Source organism: Leopardus geoffroyi, chromosome E2 (assembly GCF_018350155.1).
Source record: "Leopardus geoffroyi isolate Oge1 chromosome E2, O.geoffroyi_Oge1_pat1.0, whole genome shotgun sequence".
In the NCBI taxonomy this organism is placed as follows: domain Eukaryota; kingdom Metazoa; phylum Chordata; class Mammalia; order Carnivora; family Felidae; genus Leopardus; species Leopardus geoffroyi.
The window spans coordinates 23,002,792-23,026,724 of record NC_059335.1 but is presented as its reverse complement, the minus strand read 5'-3'; the positions used below and the strand labels follow the sequence as shown (position 1 = coordinate 23,026,724).

General features: G+C 50.4%; 1 protein-coding gene across 4 annotated transcripts in view; it reads left to right on the top strand.

The window, feature by feature from the left end:
• Window positions 1-537: 537 nt before the first annotated feature.
• Window positions 538-23,933, top strand: part of PLEKHF1 (pleckstrin homology and FYVE domain containing 1) — a 36,448-nt gene continuing 13,052 nt past the window's right edge. Inside the window, exons 1-2 of one of the 4 annotated variants that reach the window (XM_045442613.1) lie at window positions 538-762; window positions 21,010-22,659. In XM_045442613.1, the coding sequence (XP_045298569.1) occupies window positions 21,027-21,872 (846 nt within the window). In that variant the 5' untranslated portion in view covers window positions 538-762; window positions 21,010-21,026 and the 3' untranslated portion in view covers window positions 21,873-22,659. Of the gene's footprint in view, window positions 763-12,794; window positions 13,053-13,333; window positions 13,442-13,585; window positions 13,720-21,009; window positions 22,660-23,933 lie in introns of those variants that run through there. The other 3 variants (XM_045442612.1, XM_045442614.1, XM_045442615.1) reach the window with 3 other exon arrangements.

Sequence of the window (23,933 nt, the reverse complement as noted above, 5' to 3'; positions counted from 1 at the left end):
CCCTCTGGACTGGGCACAGCTTGGCAAGTGGAGTGAAGGTTAGATTTTGGCTGTCTTTCATCTCTGCTGAGCACTTTGTGCAGTGAACAACCTGCTCAACTGTATGCAATGACCTTGTAAGGAAAACTGCCTTCTGGGCTTAGAACTGGGAAATATTCCAAACCAAAGGCAAATAAATACATTCCGGGTTTTAGTTAGATGCAGTACTGCCCATTGGGAAAGTCTGCTCTATGCTTTACATGATGAATTCAGGAAAAAATGTAAATTGAGCAAGAAAGTTTAGACTCCAGACAAACACTCTGGCCAGGTGAAACCCTGTCCCTAATTGACACTGATGGTAGCCAGAGGCCCATGTGACCAGTGCTCCTTTCAGGGAGGGGTGGGGGAAGGGTACAGGGGGTTCAGGGCAGTCTTAATACCAGAGAATGAAAACCAGAAGGGACCCACTTTCTTAAACAGGAAATAGATACTCCAAAACCACTCCCTGGTCACAGCGCAGAGAGCTGCTATGTGCTTGCCTTGGAACGCCTCTGATGCACTAATCCACATGCTCTGAGCTGGCTGTTCTCTCCCACGGAGAAGCTGCAGATTCAGTCTTTGACCTCACACACACAGTGCCTGGGCTCAAGGTGCTGAGGAACCCCCAAGCCCCCAGCTGAGACTAACTATAACGCTTTGAAAAGCCTGCGTGGTGGAGACAAATCAGCCAAAAGAGATCAAAGTGGCTGGCTGGAGGAGGATAGGAGGAGGGAGGGATTCAAGGTAAGCCTTTGAGTGCTGTTTTGTTTGCTTTTTTAAACCTTGAGACTTAATTTGATGAAGCATTTGGGAGTTTTTGTTGCAATTTGGGGGGGGGGAGGAGCTGTTGTTTGTTTTACAGTAAGTATTTTAAAGTTTTGTTAACACACACGTACACTCACATATACTCTTTAAAGGGCCCTTACGTGCTGGCTGTTTCAAGTTCTCTGTACTTTCTTCTATTAATACCAGACTTCCAGGACAGCCCTGTGAGCTGACAGCCTGGCGAGAGGGGGCTTAGGGGAGGGGTCAGTAGACATTTGGTTGCCCCATAGTTCCTGCAGGCACCTGGCCATAGGCTCCAGACAAACCCCCTGGGTACCAAATAGACAATGCCTACTCTGGATCACAAAGCAGTTGGGATGATGAGATACCCCCCATCAATACACGGGCAGGAGAAGGGCACGTGCGTCCCAGGTACAGCTTAGTAGTGACTTTGATGGGAAATAGGAACGGTTTTTGCCTCTGGGGTCTAGAGTTGTTTTTTTCATCGCAATCAAAGGAATTCGAAGAACAGTTCGACTCTAGGTGAGAAGACATTCCTACATTTTGTCAAACCCAGAAGAAGCCATCCATTTCCTGAATCCCTTTGGAATTTGTGGTTCGACAAATTAGAGAAATGGTGACATGATTGTTCTGTCTCCTGTGTCTAGCTGTGCTCCCCAGCCAGCAAAAATCAAAACAAAGGCCAGGTGGTTTGACCTGCCTCCATAAGACCCTAGAGACCATGGGGACAGGGAAACCACTAAAAATTTCCACGTCTCTTCCCAAGGCCACTCCTGACCTCCGTCTATTTGTCTCTGATTGGAAGGTGTTACTGAGCTGTCCCCGTAGGATTCTGTCTTCTCCCCTTTCTGCCCCCTGCAGCGTCAGGGGTGGAGTTAGGGGTCAGGGCAACAGTAAGAACTAGGCTCATTTCAGAAATATTGTTTCTCTTAACTCCAGTTGCCCCTTTAGAAAGATTTTTGGCGTGATATTTTCCCCAGGGCCTTTGTAAGGCTGTTTTGATGCCTAGATTGGTTTTGTTTTGTTTGTTTCTTTCTAGCTGTATTTTATTTCATTTGGTGTGAGAGGTCTTGCGTTTTGTTGTTGTTATTGTTATTATGTCTTTGATTTTGCTGATTTATTTTATTTATTCAGAGCTCTGCTTATTAAGGTGTGGGTGAGGGAAACTGGGACTCTTGGGAAATTCCCTCTTGTTGGCTTTGGAAAGGGGAGGGGAAGTTCTGACCTTGGCCTCCCAGTCAGGAAATAGCTAAAGAATTCCTAGCAGAAACCAAGAAAGACCTTTACCTAATGCATTTAGGGAAAGAGTTCCTGACAATGGAAAATTGAGCGTGCTTATTTTTTTTTTTTTTTTTTTTACTGCTCTCTAACAATAGGTAACTTGCAAGTTTTCCAGCATGATTTTCTTCTTTTTTTTTTTTTTAGTTTAATTATTTTTTATTTTATTTTTTAAATCTACTTCCAAGTTAGTCAGCATACAGTGCAATAATGATTTCAGAATAGAAAGCAGTGATTCATCTCTACATATAACACCCAGGGCTCATCCGAACAAGTGTCTTCCTTAATGCGTCTTGCCCATTTAGCTCATCTGTCCACCCACAACCCCTCCAGCACCCCTCAGTTTGTTCTCTATATTTAAGAGCTTCTTCTGTTTTGTCCCCCTCCCTGTTTTTATATTATTTTTGCTTCCCTTCCCTTACGTTCATCTGTTTTGTATCTTAAATTCTACATATGAGTGAAGTCATATATTTGTCTTTCTCTCATTTCACTTAGCCTAATACTCTCTAGTTCCATCCACGTAGTTGCAAATGGCAAGATCTCATTCTTTTTTATTACTGAGTAATACCCCATTGTATATATATACGCCACATCTTCTTTATCCATTCATCCATCGGTGGACATTGGGGTTCTTTCCATACTTTGGTTAGTGTTGATAGTGCTGCTATAAACATTGGGGTGCATGGGCCCCTTTGAAACAGCATACCTGTATCCCTTGGATAAATACCTAGTAGTACAGTTGCTGGGTCATAGGGTAGTTGTATTTTTAATTTTTTGAGGAACCTCCGTACTGTTTTCCAGAGTGGCTGCACCAGTTTGCATTCCCACCAGCAGCGCAAAAGGGTTCCTCTTTCTCCACATCCTTACCAATAACTGTTGTTGCCTGAGTTGTTAATGTTAGCCATTCTGACAGGCGTGAGGTGGTATCTCATTGTGGTTTTGATATTTATGTCCCTGATGATGCATGATGTGGAGCATTTTTTCACGTGTCTGGTAGCCATCTGGATGTCTTCTTTGGACAAGTGTCTATTCCAGCATGATTTTCTTTCCTACCTAGATGGCCATCAAACCCCAACTCCCAGACTTTGCCATTTTTCTTAAATCTAATACATTAAGCTTTTGAAACACACACAAATTCCAGTGTAATTGGCAACCATGTGAAGAACAAATGTAGGAAATACTCTATGTGCTAGGAGATTCTAAATTACAGACTATGTAACTATGTATCTGTTTTCACTTGTAAAATCCACATTCTTTTAGTGTACAGTTCCACGTGTTTTGGCGAATGTGTGCTGTGGAACCATTAGCACGAGCAGAATGCACCAGCATTTCCATCACCCCCAAATTACCCTCATTTTGCTCCTGTGTAGTAACCCCACACTTGACCTGAAACGATGCTGGTATGTTTTCCATCTTACAGTTTCGCCTTCTCAGAAGGCCATTTAAGTTGGAACATGCAGTATGGAACTTCTGAGTCTGGGATTCTTCTAACGTAACGCATTTGAGGTCCATCCTTGTTACTGGGTCTGTAGTGGTTTGTTCCTTATTAGGACTGAGTTCCTTTTCATTTCGCTGTATGAATATACCGCACTTTGTTCATCCATTCAGCGCTGGAAGGACATTTGGACCGTTTCCAATTTTTGGTTTTTATGAATAAAGCTGTTATATGCATTTGTGAACAGGTTTGGTGTGAACAAAAGTCTTTATTTCCCCTGAGTAAGTACAAGTGAGGTTTCTGAGCCATATGGTGAGAGTATGTTCAGCTTCTTCAGACACTGTCCAACCATTTCTCAAATGGTTGTACCATTTTGCAGTGTGTGAGAGTCTCAGTTGATCTACATCCTCACCGGCACCTGGTATTATCACTTTTTGTTTTGGTTTGGTTTCTATAGCCATTCAAATAGGTGTGCAGTGGTATCTCATTATAATTTTAATTTGCATTTCCCTAATGTCTAATGATACTGATCGTTCCCTACATGCTTACTTGCCATCCATATATCTTCTTTGGTAAATCACCTACTGGAATATTTTGACCATTTTTAAATTGAACAGTTTATTTCCTTTTTGTTCAGTTTTGGGAATTCTTTACATATTCTGAATATATATCTGTTTGTCAGGTATGTGATTTGCAAATATATGCCCCTAGCCTGTGGCTTTTCTTTTTCTTTTAAAAGTGTATCTCAGGGGCGCCTGGGTGGCGCAGTCGGTTAAGCGTCCGACTTCAGCCAGGTCACGATCTCGCGGTCCGTGAGTTCGAGCCCCGCGTCGGGCTCTGGGCTTATGGCTCAGAGCCTGGAGCCTGTTTCCGATTCTGTGTCTCCCTCTCTCTCTGCCCCTCCCCCGTTCATGCTCTGTCTCTCTCTGTCCCAAAAATAAATAAACGTTGAAAAAAAAATAAAAAAAAAAAGTGTATCTCACAGAACAAAAGCTTAATTTTGATCAAGTCCAATTTTTCCTTTTTTTTCCTTTCTGGATCATGCTTTTGGTGTCTATCTAAGGACTCTTTGCTTGACCCAAGCCCAAAGGTTTTTCCCAATGTTTTCTTCTAAAACTATTATACTTGGACGTCTTACATTTAGGTCACCAATCCATTGTTAGTACATTTTTGTATAAAACATGAGATCTACCTGGAGGTTCATTTTTTTACATATGGACATCTACTTATTCCAGCACCATTTGTTAAAAACACTGTCCTTCCTCATCCTCTTTATGGAGTCTAAGCAGGGAGGTTTGATGAAGCATTTTTGAAGATGCTGCTGGAGTTTGTCTCAAGAAACAGGAGTAGAATGCATCATGGAAGAGATGATGAGTTTTCTGTTTCAAGAAAACTTCCATTGGCCAACGCAATCTCGAGAGAGAAGAACAAAGCCTGGGCATCACACTCCCGCATCTCAAACTATACAAAACTATAGTCATCAAAGGAGTATGGTATTGGCATAAAAACAGACACATAGGTAGGTGGAACAGAATCGAGAGTGCAGCAATAAACCCACACATATATGACCAATTAATTTACAACAAAGGAGCTGCGAACATGCAACGAGGAAAAGACAGTCTCTTTAATAAATGATGTAGGCAAACCAGACAGCCACATGCAAAAGAATGAAGCTGGACCACTACCTTACACTATGTATAAAAATTAACTCAAAATGCCTTAAGGACTTGAACATGAGACCTAAAACCACCAAAGTCCTAGAAGGACACAGGTGCTAAGTTCCTTGACATCGGTCTTACTGATGATTTTTTGTTTCTGACATGAAAAGCAAAGGCAACAAAAGCAAAAATAAACAAGCAGGACTTATTGTGGTGATCACAATATATACAAATATGGAATCACTCTATTGTATACCTGAAATTAAACTAATGTTCAATGTCAACAATATCTCAATTAAAAATAATATTAAAATTAAAAAGTAAATAAATAAAGAGGCACCTGGGTGGCTCAGTTGGTTGAGTGTCCAACTTCAGCTCAGGTCATGATCTCACGGCTCGTGGGCTCAAGCCCTGCATTGGGCTCTGGGCTGACAGCTCAGAGCCTGGAGCCTGATTCGGATTCTGTGTCTCCCTCTCTTTCTGCCTCTCTCTCTCTCTCTCTCTCTCAAAAATAAACATTAAGAAATAAATTAATTAAAAACTAAAAAACAATTTTTTTTCTTAGTTTTTAATTAAAACAAGAAATAGAAAACTTCCCTAAGATGTGAAGAGTGGATGAATCAAAGCTCTTCGGTCACCTCAGCAGGAAAGGAGGAGAGAGCTGAGGGTTTGGGAAACAGGGGGTAAAGGGAGGGCAGAGCAGAGGCAGGACCTCTGGAGGCTGGGGTCTCAGGTGCTGGGAGTACCACCCGTACATCCTTCCAGGAAGCAGACAGGGGGGCAAGAGCAGACATGCAAGCACATGAACTGGAGAGAAGACGGGTGAAGGATAAAGAAGTGGTTTCCAGAAAAGGTGGGGAGAGCCTGTGGGCTACTCTGCCCTGGGACACCTGGAAAGAGAGGGAGTGGGAAGAGCTGGGTAGAGAGTGTCAAACCGCAGAGCAGTTCCAGGAGAGCGTGGGCCAGGCCAGTGGGGAATCTCTGAGCCAAGGCCGCCTGTGGGGAACTGAGTGTGTCCCCTCTAAAATTCCTATGTGGCAACCTAATCCCAGTGGGATGGGATTTGGCCCTCCGGGAGGTACACAGGCCACAAGGGCAGGGCCCTCAGGAATGGGCTTCCGGCCCTTATGAGAAGAGGCCAGAAAGCGAGCGAGCTTTCTCTCTCTCTCGTGTGAGGACACAAGGAAAAGACAGTCTACAACTTAGAAGCCTCACCAGAGGCTAACTGTGCTGGTGCCCAATCTCAGACTTCCAGCCTCCAGGAGGGTCAGAAATCAATTTTTACTGTTTAAGCTCCCCTGTCTATAACCCGTTATGTCAGCCCCAACTAAGACATTGCCCAGGGTCCCACATCTCACAGGCACGGACCAGTACGAGCACCCTGCACACACAGACATTGGCTGGGAACAGCCCACAGGAAGTAGGGCCTTGGCATGGAAGGAGTGAATTGAGAAAAGCAGTCCACCATGACCCCTCAGCATCAGATCCCACAGTGTGAGAGCTCGGTCCCGCAAGACCACCCCTCCCACTGCAGACATCAGGCACAAGTACAGGCTGTCCCCTGTGCTCCTCCTGACTGATTGGTTAGAAATCAGAGGTTTCAATGAACCCCTCCTTGGCTTCGTTTAATTTGTTATTATAAATAACATTTTTTCTAACATTCTTACACATTTACTTTGGTGGACACATGCCCTCATTTCTCTTGGATATACACTTAGGAGCAGCATTTCTAGGCCATGGGACGGCCTATGTTGAGCTCAGTAGACTCTGCCAGATGGTTTTGCAAAGTGGTTATATCAATTTATACTCCCTCCAGAACACACTTGCTCTATATCTTTGCCGACACTTGACATTGTCACCGTCTATAATTTTAGCAATTTTGGTGGGTATCAAGTTCAGATTTTAACATTCAATGTGCTGACCAAACGGAAAGGGCCTGTGAACCTGCAGGCAGCTAGTATGAAACCTTTGCACCTAAGGGCTGTTTGTGCCCTGCACAGGTACCACCCTCCCCCCCCGCCCCCCACACACACATGGAAGTCAGGCTCCTTGTCTTCTTCTTTGACCACTCATGGGGAGCCCTACTTAGTCCAGGGATCATTGCCCTGCACTGCTTTCCACCGCTTCACCCCATATCCACCAGTGGTAATATTCCTGAATTATTGCACGCACAGTCCATGGTGTGTACTAGGTTATGATTATGATTATCATCATCAATCACCACTATTTGGATATGCACAAATGCAAAAGGTACAAAGTCTGGAAGAAATAAAAAGATGTATAAGTGATCTGTTGCTGCATAACAAATTATCTCAAAATTGGGTGGCTTGAAATAATAAACGTTTAGTATCCCATGTAGTTTCTGCGGGTCAGGAGTTGGGGAGGGGCTTCCCTGGATGGTTATGCCTCAAGGTCATTCAGAAGGTTGCAGTTAAAGTGTCATTCTAGGCTGCAGCCACCTCAGGGCTTCCCAGGGACTGGACAATCTCTCACGTGGCTGGCAAACTGGTGCTGGTGTTGGCAGGAGGGCCTCAGTCTCTCAAGGCACAGCTTCTCCACATGGCTGCCTGGCCATCCTCATGACTAGGGAGAGCGAGTGATCCAAGAGAGCAAGTCACACACTGTCATTTCCACAATATCTGCTGGTTACACAGGTGCATCTTTCCAATGTGGGAGGGAACCAAACGAGGGTATAAAATGTGAGTCCCCCTCCCATGGGTCCATGCCACCCATTTGCCCTTCCAGAGGCAACCACTCTGACCAGTTTCTCGTGAATTCTGCCAGCAATAATTTTCACACACACGCAGGAGGTCTCACACACACACACACACACACACACACACACACACACACACACACTTTTTTGCACCTTACTTTTTTTTTGCTCAACAGATCTTGGAAATTCTTCCACATCAGGACATACGGACCTGCCTTCTTCCCTTTGCCTGTGGTAAGCCCTGCCATTGTATGGATGTGCCATAATTTACTTAACTAGCCCCCTGTTGATGGATATTTGGGCCAGCCCATTATTTCCCCACCATAAGCAAAGCTGCTATGAATAAATATGAGCATATATCCTTCTGCAAACATACAATAATGTGTAAGAATAAATTTCTGGGAGTGGATCAGGTGGACAAAAGGATCTGTGCCTTTCTCAGTGTGATAGATGTCGCCACATTGCCCACCATGCAAGTTGAATATAACGATTTGCATTCCCGGCAGCAAAGCTATGGATTTCATGAAGCTTTAAAGGGGAATGGCCAAAAATGTGGGGCATCTCAGGCAGCTCAGCAAGTAATTCAAGTGCAATATCAGCCATCCCCATCCTTTGAAGCCTTTCCTGGCTGCCCCAGCCCCATTTCTCAGCTGGAAAGCCTCCCCTGGCCCTCCCCACACCACATGCTGGGCCTTTGTCTCTCTCTAGCTTGCAAGTTTCTTCCCTAAAATTCCCATTCTTGCCTTAAATGCAGCAGATGAAGAGTTCTTTGCCAGTCAGGCCCCAAAGGCTGACTTTTTGGTGCCAAAACTGTGCTCCAAGCTGTGTTATCCAACTACGACAGTTCTCACCTGCGATGACCTCTGTCCTCTGCACTGGGTGAACGGTTCTCGCTCCTCACGGATAGATGTTTTCACAGGTCTGCCCCCTGCTCAGCTCTGAGTCTCCCAAGGGCAAAGGCAGTGCTGTGTCCATCTCTGGCTCCACTGCTTGGCAGTGGCACAGTGTCCAATGACTGTTTGCTGAATGAATAAATGACCCAGAGGTAACTTTGTCAAACTAGTGCTGTCAGAGGCCTCTTGCTTTACCCTATTCTAGAAACTAGGTGTGTCTAGATCATTCTGAATGTTGTCTTTAGATGCAGCGTTTATTTTATCCACCTGAAGCATTTTTCAAGGGATTATGTTTCTCTTCTCATTTTTCTCGTTTTCGCCTTTGGCCTGGTCAGAGCCTCATGGGGACACGCAGGATGGGAAGGAGGCACAATAATGCCCGCAAACATAAGGACGTGCAGACTTGTCAAACCTGGGCAAACACACACACAGAAAGGGATAAATATTGACGCTGCAGAGGCAGGGGTGTGGGGGAGAGGAAGCCACCGCTCTTTTGTGGTTTCAAATCCAATACTTCAGCAATCCTAAATCCAGCAATCTGGAGAGATTTTCTTGTGAAATCAGTTTCCAAACCTCTCAAGATCACCTCCTTTAAAATCAATCTCCATAACCATTCAAATAGAAATCTTTCCCAAATGTCCCACATTTCCACGGCTTTGAGACTCTGCCTTGGGTGCATTATGTGTATTACTGATAAAGAAAGCAGCGTGTAGAATCATGGGAATCAAACCAATTTGAAGTCGAGTTCATGACCTGCCCATTGTAAGTAGGACAACCACTGTTTCCTTTTTCTTCTTGTTTTCTCAACTTTTGGTTTCGAATATTTTCTTTTTTTTTTTTTTTAATGTTTCTTTCTTTATTTTTGAGACAGGGGGAGAGCACAAGTTGGGAGGGGCAGAGATTGAGAGAGAGAGAGAGGGAGGGAGAGTGAGAGGAAGACACAGAACCCAAAGCAGGCTCCAGGTTCCCAGCTGTCAGCCCAGAGCCCGATGTGAGGCTCAAACCCATGAACTGTGAGATTATGACCTGAGCTGAACAGACTGAGCCACCCAGGTGCCCCACTGGTTTGAATATTTTCAAACCATAAGAAGAAAGGTATGATGAACATCTGTAAGTCAGGGGTCAGCAAACTCCAATCTGTGGCCTGTTTTTGCATGACCTGTGAGCTTTTATATTTTTAAGTAGCTAAAAAGAAAATCAAAAACAGAAGGGCACCTGCATGGCTCAGTAGCTTGAGCATCCACCTCAGCTCGGGTCATGATCTCCAGTTCTTGAGTTCGAGCCCCACATGGGCTCTCTACTCTAAGCACAGTGCCCGCTTCAGATCCTCTGTCTCCCTCTCTCTCTCTGCCCCTCTCCAGCTTGTGCTTGCTAGCACTCTCTCTCTCAAAAATAAACATTAAAAAAGTTTCTTTAGGGGCGCCTGGGTGGCTCAGTCGGTTGGGCATCCGACTTCAGCCAGGTCACAATCTCGCGGTCCGTGAGTTCGAGCCCCGCGTCGGGCTCTGGGCTGATGGCTCAGAGCCTGGAGCCTGTTTCCAATTCTGTGTCTCCCTCTCTCTCTGCCCCTCCCCCGTTCATGCTCTGTCTCTCTCTGTCCCAAAAATAAATAAACGTTGAAAAAAAAAATTAAAAAAAAAAGTTTTTTTAAAGAAAATCAAAAGGAGAATAATGTTTCATAACCTGATAGGACAGCAAACGTTAGGGTCCCTAGGTCAAGTTTGCCCACGGGCCTGAGCACCGTCCAGGGCTGCTCTCACTGTGCAACAGCAGAGCTGAACGGCAGCCAGGGATCCTGGCTCACAGAGACTAAAATATTTACTATTTGTACAGAAAAAGCCTACTGACCTCTGACTTAGAGTCCTCACCTGTTAATACTTAGCCCCATTTGCTTCCCTCTCTTGCTGCAACATTTCTGTTGGTCTTGATACTTTGCCCTAAATGCTTTGTGTCTGCCTCACTTTCTTAGGCTCAAAGTGGGGAATGACAGGTCCAGCCTAAGGACAGATAAGATAATATGAAGTATGAAGTATTTAGCACACAGTGCTTGGCACTTAGACAAACTTGAGAAGAAGATCCAAGATAAATGCCTGGTGTTTTCCACTGAGGTGATTGCCGGAACTGCTAACTTGAAAATCATAAGCCTTGGCAGTTTCCTGAAAGCTTGGTTCCTGAAGTCTGGAAGCCAGCTTTCCCTCAGAAAGGGCTTCTTACCCGAGGAGCAAAAAAAGCCTCAGGGAGACCTCATTTTTTCCACAGCTTGTGGCTTGGCTGAGTCAACTTCTGCCTTTCCCTGAGTCACGAGTTTTTCCTCGTATTTGGAGGAGCACAGCCCTCCACCCAGGTCCTCTCCACCCACAGCTGGTCCCAGTTGGGAAGGGGTGGACGACTAGCTGGTCAGAGTCTGTGCCGCCTCCAGGGGATTTCCCAGAGCTCCACCCAAATCCACACAATGTCAATGCTGGAAGGAAGGACAGACCAGGAGACTGAGGCCCCAGTGGGCCCTGGACCAGCACTGTGACAAGGCTAGCTGGGGTCTCCCAGCCGCAGGACCTACGGGGTGTGCCTCCTCCCTCTGGTTTTGTAGAACCAGGGAAAGGCGTCCCTTCCTGGACACGTGCTCCATGCCAGGCGCAGTGCTGGGTGCCAGGGCGCTGTCTCAAACCAGAAAGCCCTGCCTTCAAAGGCTATCCAGCTCCCTTCCCATGGCTACCTCACGCCAGGCAGGGCCTATCTTCCCCAAGAGGCCCCTCTTGCTAGGATGTGGGGGACCTGGTGCTGAAGCACCCATGGAACCTGGCCTTGAAGGTTCTGCTCGAAGTCCCCCTCCAGCACCACTACCCCCTGGCAACCAGCAGTGCATACATTTGGGATGGCATTTTCCAGTGTCTCAAAGTCCCAACCGACCTCTCTGGTTATAAGTCAGCCTCTGGTGGGTGGGCCTTGTCTCCTCCTCTGTACAGTATGGAGGCCTGGCTATACCACCAGGACTCATCAATTCAAGTGCTTATTCAACCGGAAGCACATAAATGGGTAAAGTAAGGCAAGAGGGGAACCACAGAGAGAGGTGGGGACTGTAGTGAATGGGGTCATGTGCGCAATCTAAAGGGGACAGTTCCACAGTGAGATGGGGGACCAGTGTTTTCAAATCCTCTGATTTAGAAGGTCAAAATCCTGATTTTTATATGAAATCTCTCAATATGAAATGTTGGCAATGCATTTTATAATGTTTAAGTACGTTTTTGAGGCCATAGCTTCTGTCAGATGCTCAGTAAACACTGTCCTTGCTGAGGAGGTAATAGCAGAGAAGGTGATAGAGGTGGGGATGTGGGCTCTCCAAGGCCACAATTGGTGGCCCCCTCACTTGCCTACCACCTCCACCCTCTTCTTTCTCCAGGCCTCTCCGTCCCTTCTCCTCCCCTGCCTCATCCCCTTCCTTTCTTAGTCCAAGTCCTGGCCTCACTCCTCTTGGGCTTGGAGAGGCACATTCTCACCTCACAGGCTCCGCCCACACCACCCAGGAGAGCAGGTCACCAGGTCACCACCACTCAGCTCCTGCCTCCAAGCTCCAGCCTCCAGGCAGAGATCCACTCTGGCTCCTGCTGCTGTCTCTTGCCTCGGTCCTGGCCCGCAGATCCTGCATGGGCCTGAGCCAGCTCCTCTCCCAAGTGCCCAGGGTCTGCCCTATTTGGCAAGACAAACTGCATCTGACCCACAGACATTTACTGTGTTTCTACTAAGTGCTGAATTCTGATCTCAGCCCTGGAGACAAAGGAATGAATGAGAGGAGTATAGTCCAGCCCATGAGGCTCAGCCTAGGTGAGGGAGACCAGCCATGAACACGTAAACAAGTGATCTAATAAGATGCCTTCGGGCTGGAGAAATACTTTACAAAGTAATAAAACTGGGTGAGGTAGTTGAGGGTGATGGAGTGGAGGCAGGAAGCTGCTCTGGGTGGCCAGGGAAGCCTCTGAGGACATGGCAGTTTGAGCTGAGACTTGAATGCCAAAAATGCAGCCATGGGAAGATCTGGAGGCAAGGGAAGCGCAAAGGCCCAGAAGTGGTCTAACAGCCTTGGAGGTGGGAACAGTCTTGGGGTTTTGAGGAACAGGAAGAAGCCAGTGTGAGATGGAAGTGCAGGGAGGGTACCAGAGGAAGTCTGAGACGGACCTCCTGGAGTGGTGAGGCTGGGAATTTCAGTCCAGGGTCCTAGAAGGCACGCGATGGCCTGGGTGGGGAGGTCCCTGCTGGAAATGTTGGAGCGGGTGGTGAGTACCTGGATCCCATTAAACTGGACTCAATCAATGTATGTTTGCAAGTTTCCACTATAAAAAAAAGTTTAAAATTTAAAGTAGATTAAATGCTGCTGATTTTTAATATTATGATTATTAATTTCCGGTGGCTGAGAGCAGATGACTGTGTCAGCTAGCAGCAGGGAAGCCAGCCAGAGGCAGCACACGGCACAATAATTCCACCGCCTCCCTTCCTCCTCCCACTGTTCGGGGGCCCGCAGCGAAGACGCGTCCACAGCGGGATGCGAGCAGCTAGGGTGCGGAGCTGCGGTGTTGCGTTCGGCAGGGGAAACTGGTGGCAGGCGACTGGGGGATTTAGACTGGAGAACCAGCCCTGAGAGATTCCGATAAATAATTTCATGCAGGTCCGGCCGATTCTAACTTGGGACACCCCGCCCGCGCACACTTCCTCAGCACTTGGGCTCTGAGCGTTGGGCGTCCAGGCTCCGCCCCCGCCCGCGCGCCCGGGCTCCGATTGGCGGAGCCGCGGTGGGGGGCGTGTCTGACTGGAGTGGGCCGGCCGTAGCGCAGGCCGCGGGAGGGGGCAGGAGCACCCAGACGCGAAGCGGAAAGCAGCGCCGGAGAGCGGGTTCGCAGACTGGCGCTGGGCAGGGTGCAGGCGCGCGGGGACCAGACGGAGGAGGTAAGTGCCCCCGGGCTGGCCGGGGCGCGCGGAGCAGGAGAGCAGTGTGCCCGCCGCCTCCAGTCTCCCCGGGCCGTCCTGTCCAGGTGGCTCCAGGGCTCTGGCCGGGCGGGAGCGCAGCCAGGGCCATCTCGGACTCTGACCCGAGTAGAGGCGCCCTGCTCGGAGGCGCGGAGAAGGGCGCTTACTGCTGGTTGGGGGTGCTGGACGCGGGGTGGAGGCTCCAGGGAGAGAGGGGTGAGCGCAGGTAAGAGAGCTGGGCAGTCAAAGCAAGATCCCCGGGAATGCACGACGGGCGACGGAGGCGCCCCCGGATCTGCCCCCTGGGCGACAGGGATCTCTGCACGCCAGTTTTCCCGTGATGGTTCTGAGAGACCTGGCCTGACGCCATCGTCGTGGTCTCACTCTTTGGTCCCGGTTTTCGGGGTCTGCACAAGTGGACCAAGACAACTGCCCCAGTGGACTGGGGAGGTGGGGTGGGGGCGGTGGCAGTGTTTTCCAAGTGGCCTAGGTCCTCTCTGGCCTCTCTCACTGAGGAACAATCTGAACCCCGAAGCGTTGGAATTTGTGACTTTTGGCAGGAGTTGTCAAAGGAAATGGCGGGGCTTAATCTCCCATTTCACAGAGGAAGTCACCGAGGCAGGCCCATAGAGATAGTCCCAACCTGGAATGAACTGGAATCTCTTTCCCTCTCTCTCTCCCCGAACACGGAAGAGTCAGGCAGGGGAGTGGTGTCATCAGCCCTCTTTGCAGGTGGGAAAATGAAGGTTCTAAAGGTTCCAAGGTTCAGAGTCACTCTGAAACTTTATCTCCACAGTCCAAGGAAAATATCATTTGCAATTTGAGCAAAGCTGTTATCTCACCCCAGAGGGTCAAAAGCCAGCAAGGAGGGGACGATCCTTGCTGGGGTCATTCTTGGCACACAGTTTCCACTTAGTACTGGGGTGTTCCTGGGCACATAATTTCCACTGGGGTCTGTGCTGGCCAAGAGATGACTCTAACTTCAGCCTGTGTCCCTGCACCCGTCAGCCCCAAGACAGGAGGTGAGGCAGTCCAGCTGAGCTTAAGGGACCTGCCTACACCACCCCAAGGGATCCCTGGGTTGGAGCTGGAGTGTACGCAGGAAATCAGGCATTTGGAGAGGAGCCCTGCGCTCTGGACTTCAGGATTTCTGGTTCTGTCTTCCGTCAACAACAACAGCCTTCCGCAGCTAATGGTTGTTTTTGGAGCTGAGCCGTTGGGCAGTAATTTTGATGATGGAGGTGATACTTTCCCCAGTGGGGCTTTTGTGAGGATTAAGTGAGATAATACTTATAATGTGCTTACTTTTGTACGTGGTGAGCTGTAAGCTCTTAGTTAATGGTGCCTCTGGTTTATTTTCCTTATTACTATTTTTTTCATGGAGAAGGGCCTCGGGGAAGCACGGGGCTGGACAAGGCTGAGGGGTGGCCCCCTCTGGAAGGAGAGGACATTTGGATCATGGCACTCTCCTCAGTGTACTTGGAGAAAAATTCAGACCCTGATTTTGGCCTCTCGACCTTCAGGACTGGCTTCTGCTGGTCCCTTTGACCTTACGTCTTACCTCTCTCTCCTTCCTCTACAGCCTCCATGGGTCAGATTCTTGAGCTATTCCCAAGGCCCAGAACATTCTTTCCTTAGCCTTTGCATGACTGACTCTTTCACAGTATTAAGGTTGGTGCCAGGTTACTTCCTCACCAGACCTTGCCTCACCCCCACCCCCACCCCTGCTGTGCCAGGCAGATCCTCTGTCTTTTTCTTCATGGCACTTAGCACTCACAGTCAGAAATTACCTGTTGATTTACTTACTAGTCTGGCTGCCCCACCAGGAAGTCTGTTACTGAAGGGCCTGTCCCTAGTTCCTTGCTGTAACCTGGTGCAAAACACAGTAGGACTGTGTCTGGCACATGGTCAGACTTACAGTAAATATTTGGAAGGTGAAATCAAGCAGGTGTGGAAGCCCAATGGGCCTGGTTGGGGCTGGCGGGAAGAGGGGCTGGTGATGAATCAGCCTGGCCCCAGTCAGAAGCCAAAGGATAGTCCAAGGGGCTAGTATCCTTATTCCCCCTCTCTGTGATCTTGGCCAGGTTCCTCCCTCTCTTATAAGCAGTGTCCCCAACTGTAACTCTAACAGAAGGGTGGAGCTAGTGTCCCTCCTAGGTCCTGTTTTCCAGGGTTCCCAGGGTGGGGCCCCAGACATCTCTCTCAAAACACAAAGGCTGTTTCTGAGAGGAAGAGAGGAGAGAGCAAGTTCCCTCAGGACACAGCCCCGTGTCAGGTGCATCCCTGGAGGAGTTGTATTATGCATTTGACAGTATGGTGTAGTATAGATCAGGGGTCTGCAAACTTTTTCTATAAAGGGCCAAATGTAAATATTTTAGGCTTTGCAACCAGCCTCTGTTGTCATGTTCCAATGACTTTTATTTAGAAAAGCTGGCAATGGGTCAGACTTGAGGTAGGTTTGACAGACACCTCGTCCGTCATGCACAGAACCCTGGCCATCCAGCAACACTTGGAGCATGGTTCCCCAGACCCCGGTGCTCACTGAGCTCCTTCAGCCCAGCTCAGGTGGTGGGATCACTTGTGTTCAAGAGGGCCAGCCCAGGAGCCTGGCACCCTCCCAAACCTTCCAAAAACAAACAAACAAATAAGCAAACAACAACAACAAAACCAGGTCTATTAATTTCTCTGCTGTCAGATACTGACCAACCCTCCAGGAATGTCCCCCCTCTGTCAGCACCCTGGGTGCCGGGTACCACAGCGGAGGCTGCACAGGCACTATCCCAGTGCCAGAGGCTGTCCGGAGGCAGGCTAGTCCCAAGAGGAATGGGGTCAGCTCTCCCCTCCCCTGTCCTAAAGGAGAGAGATTCACTTCTTTGGTGAGAACGGTAAAAAGAAGGATTCCCCATCTGCTTGGGTGAAGGGCTGCCATATTTACCAAGAAAAATGTCCAGGCCATGTCAAACCAGGGTGTGACATTACAGTTGTGGGAAGGGAGGGCAGATATGGAGAGAACCCCAGGAGAATGTTGTCTGCCCAGCCCCTCACCCAACCTGGGACCCACTATAGGCTCATGGAGGAGAAGGGCATGTGAGCCTTCTGGATGCTCCAGTCAGTGTGTGGGATCAGCTCAGGGCCCAAATCCCTTTCACAAACACCCCCACACTTCCTGGGCCACATTTTGCTGCCAGCAGCTGAACAGGGGCCACGAGGGCCTGGAGAGGGTCTATAGATCAACGGCTGGGGACGAGCAGTATGGGAGTCTTGCATGGGGCATCCTGGTGCCCCTACAAGGGACAAGGAGACAGAGTTGTAGGCCCTCCCCTGCCTGAACCTCTCCCCTCCCTGGGTGCTGCCCTTCACTTCCTCCATGCCTCCCACCTGGGTAGCTCCAGGTCAGAGTGGGGACCCGGGCAGGCTGGCCCCTTAGAGCTCACCAAACCCCACAGAGCCAGGTGGGGGCCATCTGCTGTCTTCTGTCCCGGCACAAAGTCTGTCTGCTTCAGCTGCCAAATGTGTTAAGCCTCAGTCTGTGGTGGTAAGATTGGGTTTTCATCCAGTTCTGCCAGGCAGCCTGACACACAGGTGTGCTTGGAGGAAACAGGTAGCACTCTTTGCTCAGGGCTCCTGGCATCTCCTGTGTCCCTGGACCCTGACGCTGTGTGGTCAGGGGAGGCCCCGCCTGGTGACCCACTGCATGCGCTGCAGGCCAGAGCTCCCAGCCAGTAAGCTCAGAGCTCCTGAAGCAGACACTGTCCTGACCTCTTTTCTTTTTGAGGACCTTACATTTAGAGAAAGAAAAAGAAGCTCATCTTCCCACTTCTCAGAACTGGCTGGTATTGTGATTTTATCACATTGCTGCTGCTTTTTCTAAATAAAAGAAAGAAAATATCATAGATAAAGGTGCAGCCCGACTTGATCCCCCCCATTCCTGGTCACATCCAGGTCACCCTTCCCCAGGCCACTTTCTGCTGACTTTGGTTTGGGTTTATCATTTTTTTTTTAAAGCCTCGACATTTTTAAGTGTACAGTTCAGTGGAATTAAGTGTATTTCCATTGTTGTGAAACATCTCCAGGATTCTTTTCATCTTGCAAAACAAACTCTACACCCATTAAATAACAACTCTGGGCAACCACTTTTCTACTTTCTGTCTCTATGAATTTTACTACTTGGAAGTGCCTCATGTAAGTGGAGCCATGCTGTATATTTGTGACTGGCTTATTTCACTGAGCATAAATGTCTCCAAGGTTCATCCATGTTATAGCAGGATTTCCTTCCTTTCTGTGGCAGAACAGTCTTCTGTTGCACATTTTGTCCACCCATCGATGGACATTTCTACCTCTTGACTATTGTGAATACCACTTGGAGACCCTGCTTTCAGTTGTTCTGCTATACACCCAGGAATGGGATTCCTGGATCATATGGTATTTCTATTTTTAATTTCTCGAAGAACCTCCATCCTCTTTTCCTTAGTGCTCCACCAACTTATATTTCCAGTAACAGTGTGCCAGGGTTTCAACTTCTCTGCATCCTTGCCAACACTTGTTATTGCCTGGGGTTTCAGGGCTTTTTTTTTTTTTTTTAAATAGAAGCCACCCTCATGAGTGTGAAGTTCCATCCTGTCCATCTTTATTCAGAGATCTAGATCTTGAACACTTTTGAAATGCTGTGTGATGTCTGCATATATAGTGTCACACACCAGTCAGCAGGTTGCTTTTTCCACTCACCGTTTGATGTTGACCCACATAGATTGGCTGAGTCATAGTTACAGCCAACAGTATTCCCTTGTACGAGCGGACCTGGCTATTGGACCCGTTCCCCTGCTGCTGTTCTCCTGCTGCTAGACATCTCTCTTGTCTCCACTGCAGGCACTACATTCACTGCATTTGGTGGTCTCTTTCTACTGAGCTCTGAGCTCTTCCGGTGCAGCCATCATCCAGCCCATCCCAGGGTCCCAGCATGCAGCCCAAGGGCTGGAGGGTGGCCTCTGGAATTTTGCCAGGCTATCCACAGCAGGGACCCAGTAATCAGTCCTGGCAGGAGAGCCCCAGGCTGTCACCAATAATCAGCTAGGTTTGCAACACACAGCCAAGATTAGCAACCTAAAAATAGTTGTTCTTTCGTAAGGTGGTGTGGGCAGTGCTTCTCAGGATGCCTTGTGGTCTGAAGGGGGCACGTGGTATGTGACTCAGGGGGCCGAGCACCCCTCTTGTGCAGTGTGTCCGACCCCCATACGGGGCCCTGCTCTAGCTTCCCACAAGCGGTCTGACATACAGAACTGCACTGTGGTGACCCAGAAATACCACACGTGTGATCAGCTTGGCCAGGGTCATGCTGTGTGTGCCTGTACACATGGTGCTGGCAGTGACATCAGCTGTTACCTGCTTCCTCTTCAGAAGTAAGAGCTAACTCATGCACGGTGGGTGTCTGGGAGCTTCGGAAAGGTCCCTTCGTTCACTAGTGACTTACAAAACACTTAGCACTGTTCCAAGCACTGGGGATACTGTAGCAAACAAGAAAAGGCTCCTACTCTCATGCAGCTTACAACTGAGTGAGGAAAATAGAAAACACATAAGCAAGTGATAGATAGACAAGAAAATATAAAGTCCTAATAAGTCCTGTAAAAAAAAAAAAACAAAACAGGGTAACATCTTCGAGAAAGCGTCAGCAAACTTTTTCTGTAAAGGGCCAGAGAGTAAATATTTTAGGCCTTACGGCCTATAGTCTCTGTCACCACTAGTCATCCCTGCCTTTGCAGCATGAAAGCAGCCACAGACAATTGTAAATGAATGAGAGTGACCATGTTCCAATAAAACTTTATGTACAAAAACAGGCCATGGGCCAGACTTGGCCCTCAGGCCATAGTTTGCCAACCTTGTCCTGGGTCTGGGGAGAAGCTACCTGAGCTGGGATTGTCAGAGACCCTTTCTGAAGGGAGATAAGAGCTGAGAGGTCTCAGGAGGGAGTCACAGGAGGGAGCCAGCATGGGAGAGCCTATCTCAGGCAGGCATGATAGCGCCTTGCTGCAGATTCAACGGGGTAGCTGTGTGGTGAGAAGCAGGCAGCCTCTGGCTCAGTGTGAGAGAGAAAAATGGCGGAGCTTACTTATGGGCTGAATGTTAGAGGTACAGGAAAGAGGAAATTCAAGGATGAGTCCTAGATTTGGGTGAATGGTTCTGTTTATGGAAAAGAAGAAAAGCTGGAGGAAAAAGCTGGGTTTGTGTTGGGCATGTTGAATTCGAGGACCGTTTCTTAGATGAGCGGCTGAGAAATCACGTGAGCAGGTGGACACCCACAGCTCAGAGAGAAACCAGGACTGGAGGCTTGACCTGGGGAGTCAGTAGTGTTTGGGTGGTCTTCAAAGCCATGAGTCTGGAGGATCAGGGGAATATGTGTGGACAGAGCACGGGGGGCCTGCATGAGACCTGGGCCACTGACATTTTGTGCTTGGCAGGGGAGGACAGAGTGGGCCTCACACTCCACGGAGGAAGGCACTGTCTCCCGGGGTACAAGCTCTGGGCCCCCTACTTACCCACAGAGCCTCACTTTCCCTCCTGTCAGTGCGGGATTCTACCTCCTAGGATTGGTGTGAGGATTAAATAAGATGTTCATGCTTGACGTGCAAAAAGCACTCAGCACATGGTACCTGTGATGATGGCAGTGGTGACCACTGAGCTCACAGGCTGTGTGAGTGGGTTGCAGGTCTGTGATGGTTTGGCTTGATGGATGGGGGAGTCAGTGGTGGGTTAGGTATGCAGACCCCCATGGCCTGGCACTTGGTGTCCTGGTACATGCACCTGTGCCCTTCCACCTGGGGCAGGCCCAACGTGCCAGGTCCTCGGTGCCCCTGGAAGCCCCTGATGGGAGTTGGGGCTCAACTGGGGTGGTCAGCGCTGAGACGCGTTCTAGCCTGTATCCCAAGGCTCCCCAGGGAATCGAGCCCCTACTGCCCACAGTGGTAGCCTGGCGCAGCCACACGTCCCATCCCCAGCCGACTTCCTCATGCCCCTCACGGGGGAATCCCCCTTCATCTCTCCATAGCTAAGAGTTGGCTTCTGGGACACCGAGTTTGGTTGGTTGGGCGGCTGTCTAGGCCCTCTGGGTCGCAGTAGGGTAATGAGTGGCTTGTCTGGCTGGGTGGGTTCAGTGAGTTGGCGGGGTGGGCAGTGTGGTCCCACCACCACTCCCCCCCCCCCCACCTCCCGCTCCCCGCTTACCCCCGGCTGTGCCGGGCAAACTGATGCCTCCCTCTCCTGCCGCTCCTCCCACAGCCAGGCTGCCAGAGAAGATGGTGGATTACCTGGCGAACACGGAGATCAACAGCCAGCGCATCGCCGCGGTCGAGAGCTGCTTCGGGGCATCCGGGCAGCCCCTGGCCCTGCCAGGCCGGGTGCTGCTGGGCGAGGGCGTGCTGACCAAGGAGTGCCGCAAGAAGGCCAAACCGCGCATCTTCTTCCTCTTCAATGACATCCTGGTGTACGGCAGCATCGTGCTCAATAAGCGCAAGTACCGCAGCCAGCATATCATTCCGCTGGAGGAGGTGACGCTGGAGCCGCTGCCCGAGACCCTGCAGGCCAAGAACCGCTGGATGATCAAGACGGCCAAGAAGTCCTTCGTGGTGTCGGCCGCCTCCACCACGGAGCGCCAGGAGTGGATCAGCCACATCGAGGAGTGCGTGCGGCGGCAGCTGCTGGCCACGGGCCGCCAGCCCAGCACGGAGCACGCGGCGCCCTGGATCCCCGACAAGGCCACGGACATCTGCATGCGCTGCACGCAGACGCGCTTCTCGGCCCTCACGCGGCGCCACCACTGCCGCAAGTGCGGCTTCGTGGTCTGTGCCGAGTGCTCCCGAGAGCGCTTCCTCCTGCCGCGCCTGTCGCCCAAGCCCCTGCGCGTCTGCAGCCTCTGCTACCGCGAGCTGGCCGCCGAGAAGCGGAAGGAGGAGGAGGAGGAGGAGGAGCAGAGCGTGGGGTCCCCCCGGCAGCCGGCCTACCTGGCCGGGGCCATCTGCGGAGCATCCAGCGGGGACGATGATGACTCTGACGAGGACAAGGAGGGCAGTGGGGACGGCGACTGGCCCAGCCACGTGGAGTTCTACGCCTCCGGCGTCTCCTGGTCATCCTTCCACAGCTGACCCGAATCTGCAGCTGTGCAGGAGGGCCTCCCGGGTCCCCTCTGCAGCCAGTCAGACTCCATTGCCCATGCTCCCGAGAGAACAGAGTTCCCGGACTGCCCAGCAGCCCCCAGGACCCTGCCCCGTGGGTGGCAGGCACAGTGGGAATGGCTCTTTCTCTCTCGGCCCCCAGTGCCTTTGGGCTGGACGTTGGCAGCCTTCTGCTCCACTTCAGGTAATTCTCTTTCCAGTTAGCAAACCCAAACACTTCGGCCTCTTGGGAACAAATTTATTTCTCAGCCCTATGAGCTGTAGCCCTAGATGACCCCTTGAACTAGACAACCCCGGGTACCTGTCAGGACCAGAGGGAAGGTAGGACTGGAGCGAGGTCCCCTGTTCTCTGAGGACGTGCACCACAGCACCTGGCCCTGGGACAAGCACACCCCCAGGGAAGACTGGGAGCCCTAGAAACCACGGTCTGCCCGTGCACCTTGCTGAGGCCCACCGGCCTGGGTGGCTGGGCCTTGTCAGGCCAGGCATGTGGGCTCACCTTGAGCCAGGCAAGAGAGCCACGCTGCGAGTACCCACCAGGCTTGGTGCAGCCTGACTCCTGGGGGTCCAGGGCAGTCTGCCCAGGCCTCTGGCCCCATCTCACCTCTGTCCAGCTGTCCAGGAGTCTGATGCCTCTCAGTCCAGCCCTCCTCTCTCCCTGTGGCTGGGGAAGGCAGCGTTTTCTGTTAGGACTCTTCACTGCAAGTGACAGAAACCCTACCCAGACTGATTTAATAATAAAAAGAACGTTTATGGACTTGCGTGGTCAAAAAGTTCAGGAGGATTTTGCTTCAGACATGGCTCGTGAGGGGCTGAAACCATGCTGGGTGGCAAATGTCAACAATTGTGTACCACGCTGGGTGTTCCTGGGAACACTGGCAGCATAGTGGGGTCAGATATTCACACCACGTGGATGTGTTCTTGGCTGGTTCCCAAGGAAACCTCGCCATCCATCTGGGTACTCTAACCATGGCCCAGCACCTGTAGCCCTGCTCACTTGGTGTGAGTCATCTAAGTGGATAGACAGCGAGTAAACACGGAGCCACTTGTCCAGCTCTGCCTGGGCCTTCCAGGCTCAAAGCTCTCCCATGCGGCCTCCTGCCTGGCCTGCTCCTGGGGGTCGCGTCACTGAGTGGGAGAGCCCCAAGTGCAGCGACTGGCCTTGCTCAGAGCAAGTGTGTTGGGACTGGAGCTTGAAGGCCAGCCTCCTGATACCTGGCCTGCAGCTGGCCATAGGGTCACGGGTCCTTTGATGGTCTCCTGCATTTGCTTCTGCCCTGTGGCAGAAGAGGGGAAGATCACTGTCAGCTAGAAGTAGTGACTCTGGGGGAAGGAAAGCATCTCCTAGCCCTCATGGCACAGTGGGTTCTGGCCAGGATCGGAGGTCTCAACCCCATTATCTGGGCTCCAGGCCCTAGGTGAAGAATTGCCCTCTGCCAGTTCTCAAATCCTCACGTGCAAATAGAATCCTGAGGGTCTGGTTAGAATGCCACCTCTGATTTGGCAGGTTCCTGGATCCCAGGGACGGCAAGCCTCCAGCCCAGTGAGGGAGGATAGAAGAGGTAAAGCTTGAGGCACCGGGGCCTGCCTATGGCCTTTCTGTGCAGGCAGAGGGAGCAGGTGGGAGAGGGTCAGAGGTACGTCCGAGAACGTGTTGGTTTTCAAGCCCTTGGTCTCCCTGAGCCACAGAAACTGGTCCAGGTTGGTTCTGCCTGGGCAGAGGGCTCAGGGCAGGACACATCACAGGATGAGAGACAACTTCCTGAAGACAGATCAGATACCCTCTCACAGCCAGGCCAGGCAGCCCCATCCCTTCACCCCAGAGCTGGTGCTGGGGCGGGGAGTGCCCAGCTCCAGCCACTGGCCTCTCGATTACAGCCGCACTCTCCTGGAGCCTCCCTTGCCTGGTAGAGGGGAGTAGAAGCAGCAGGGGCAGCATTCACTTGGACAGGAAGGATGCCTGCAATGGATCCTGGGCACTGCCAGCCTTCTCTACAGGTGCCTGACACGGGGGCACAGAGCACAAGACCC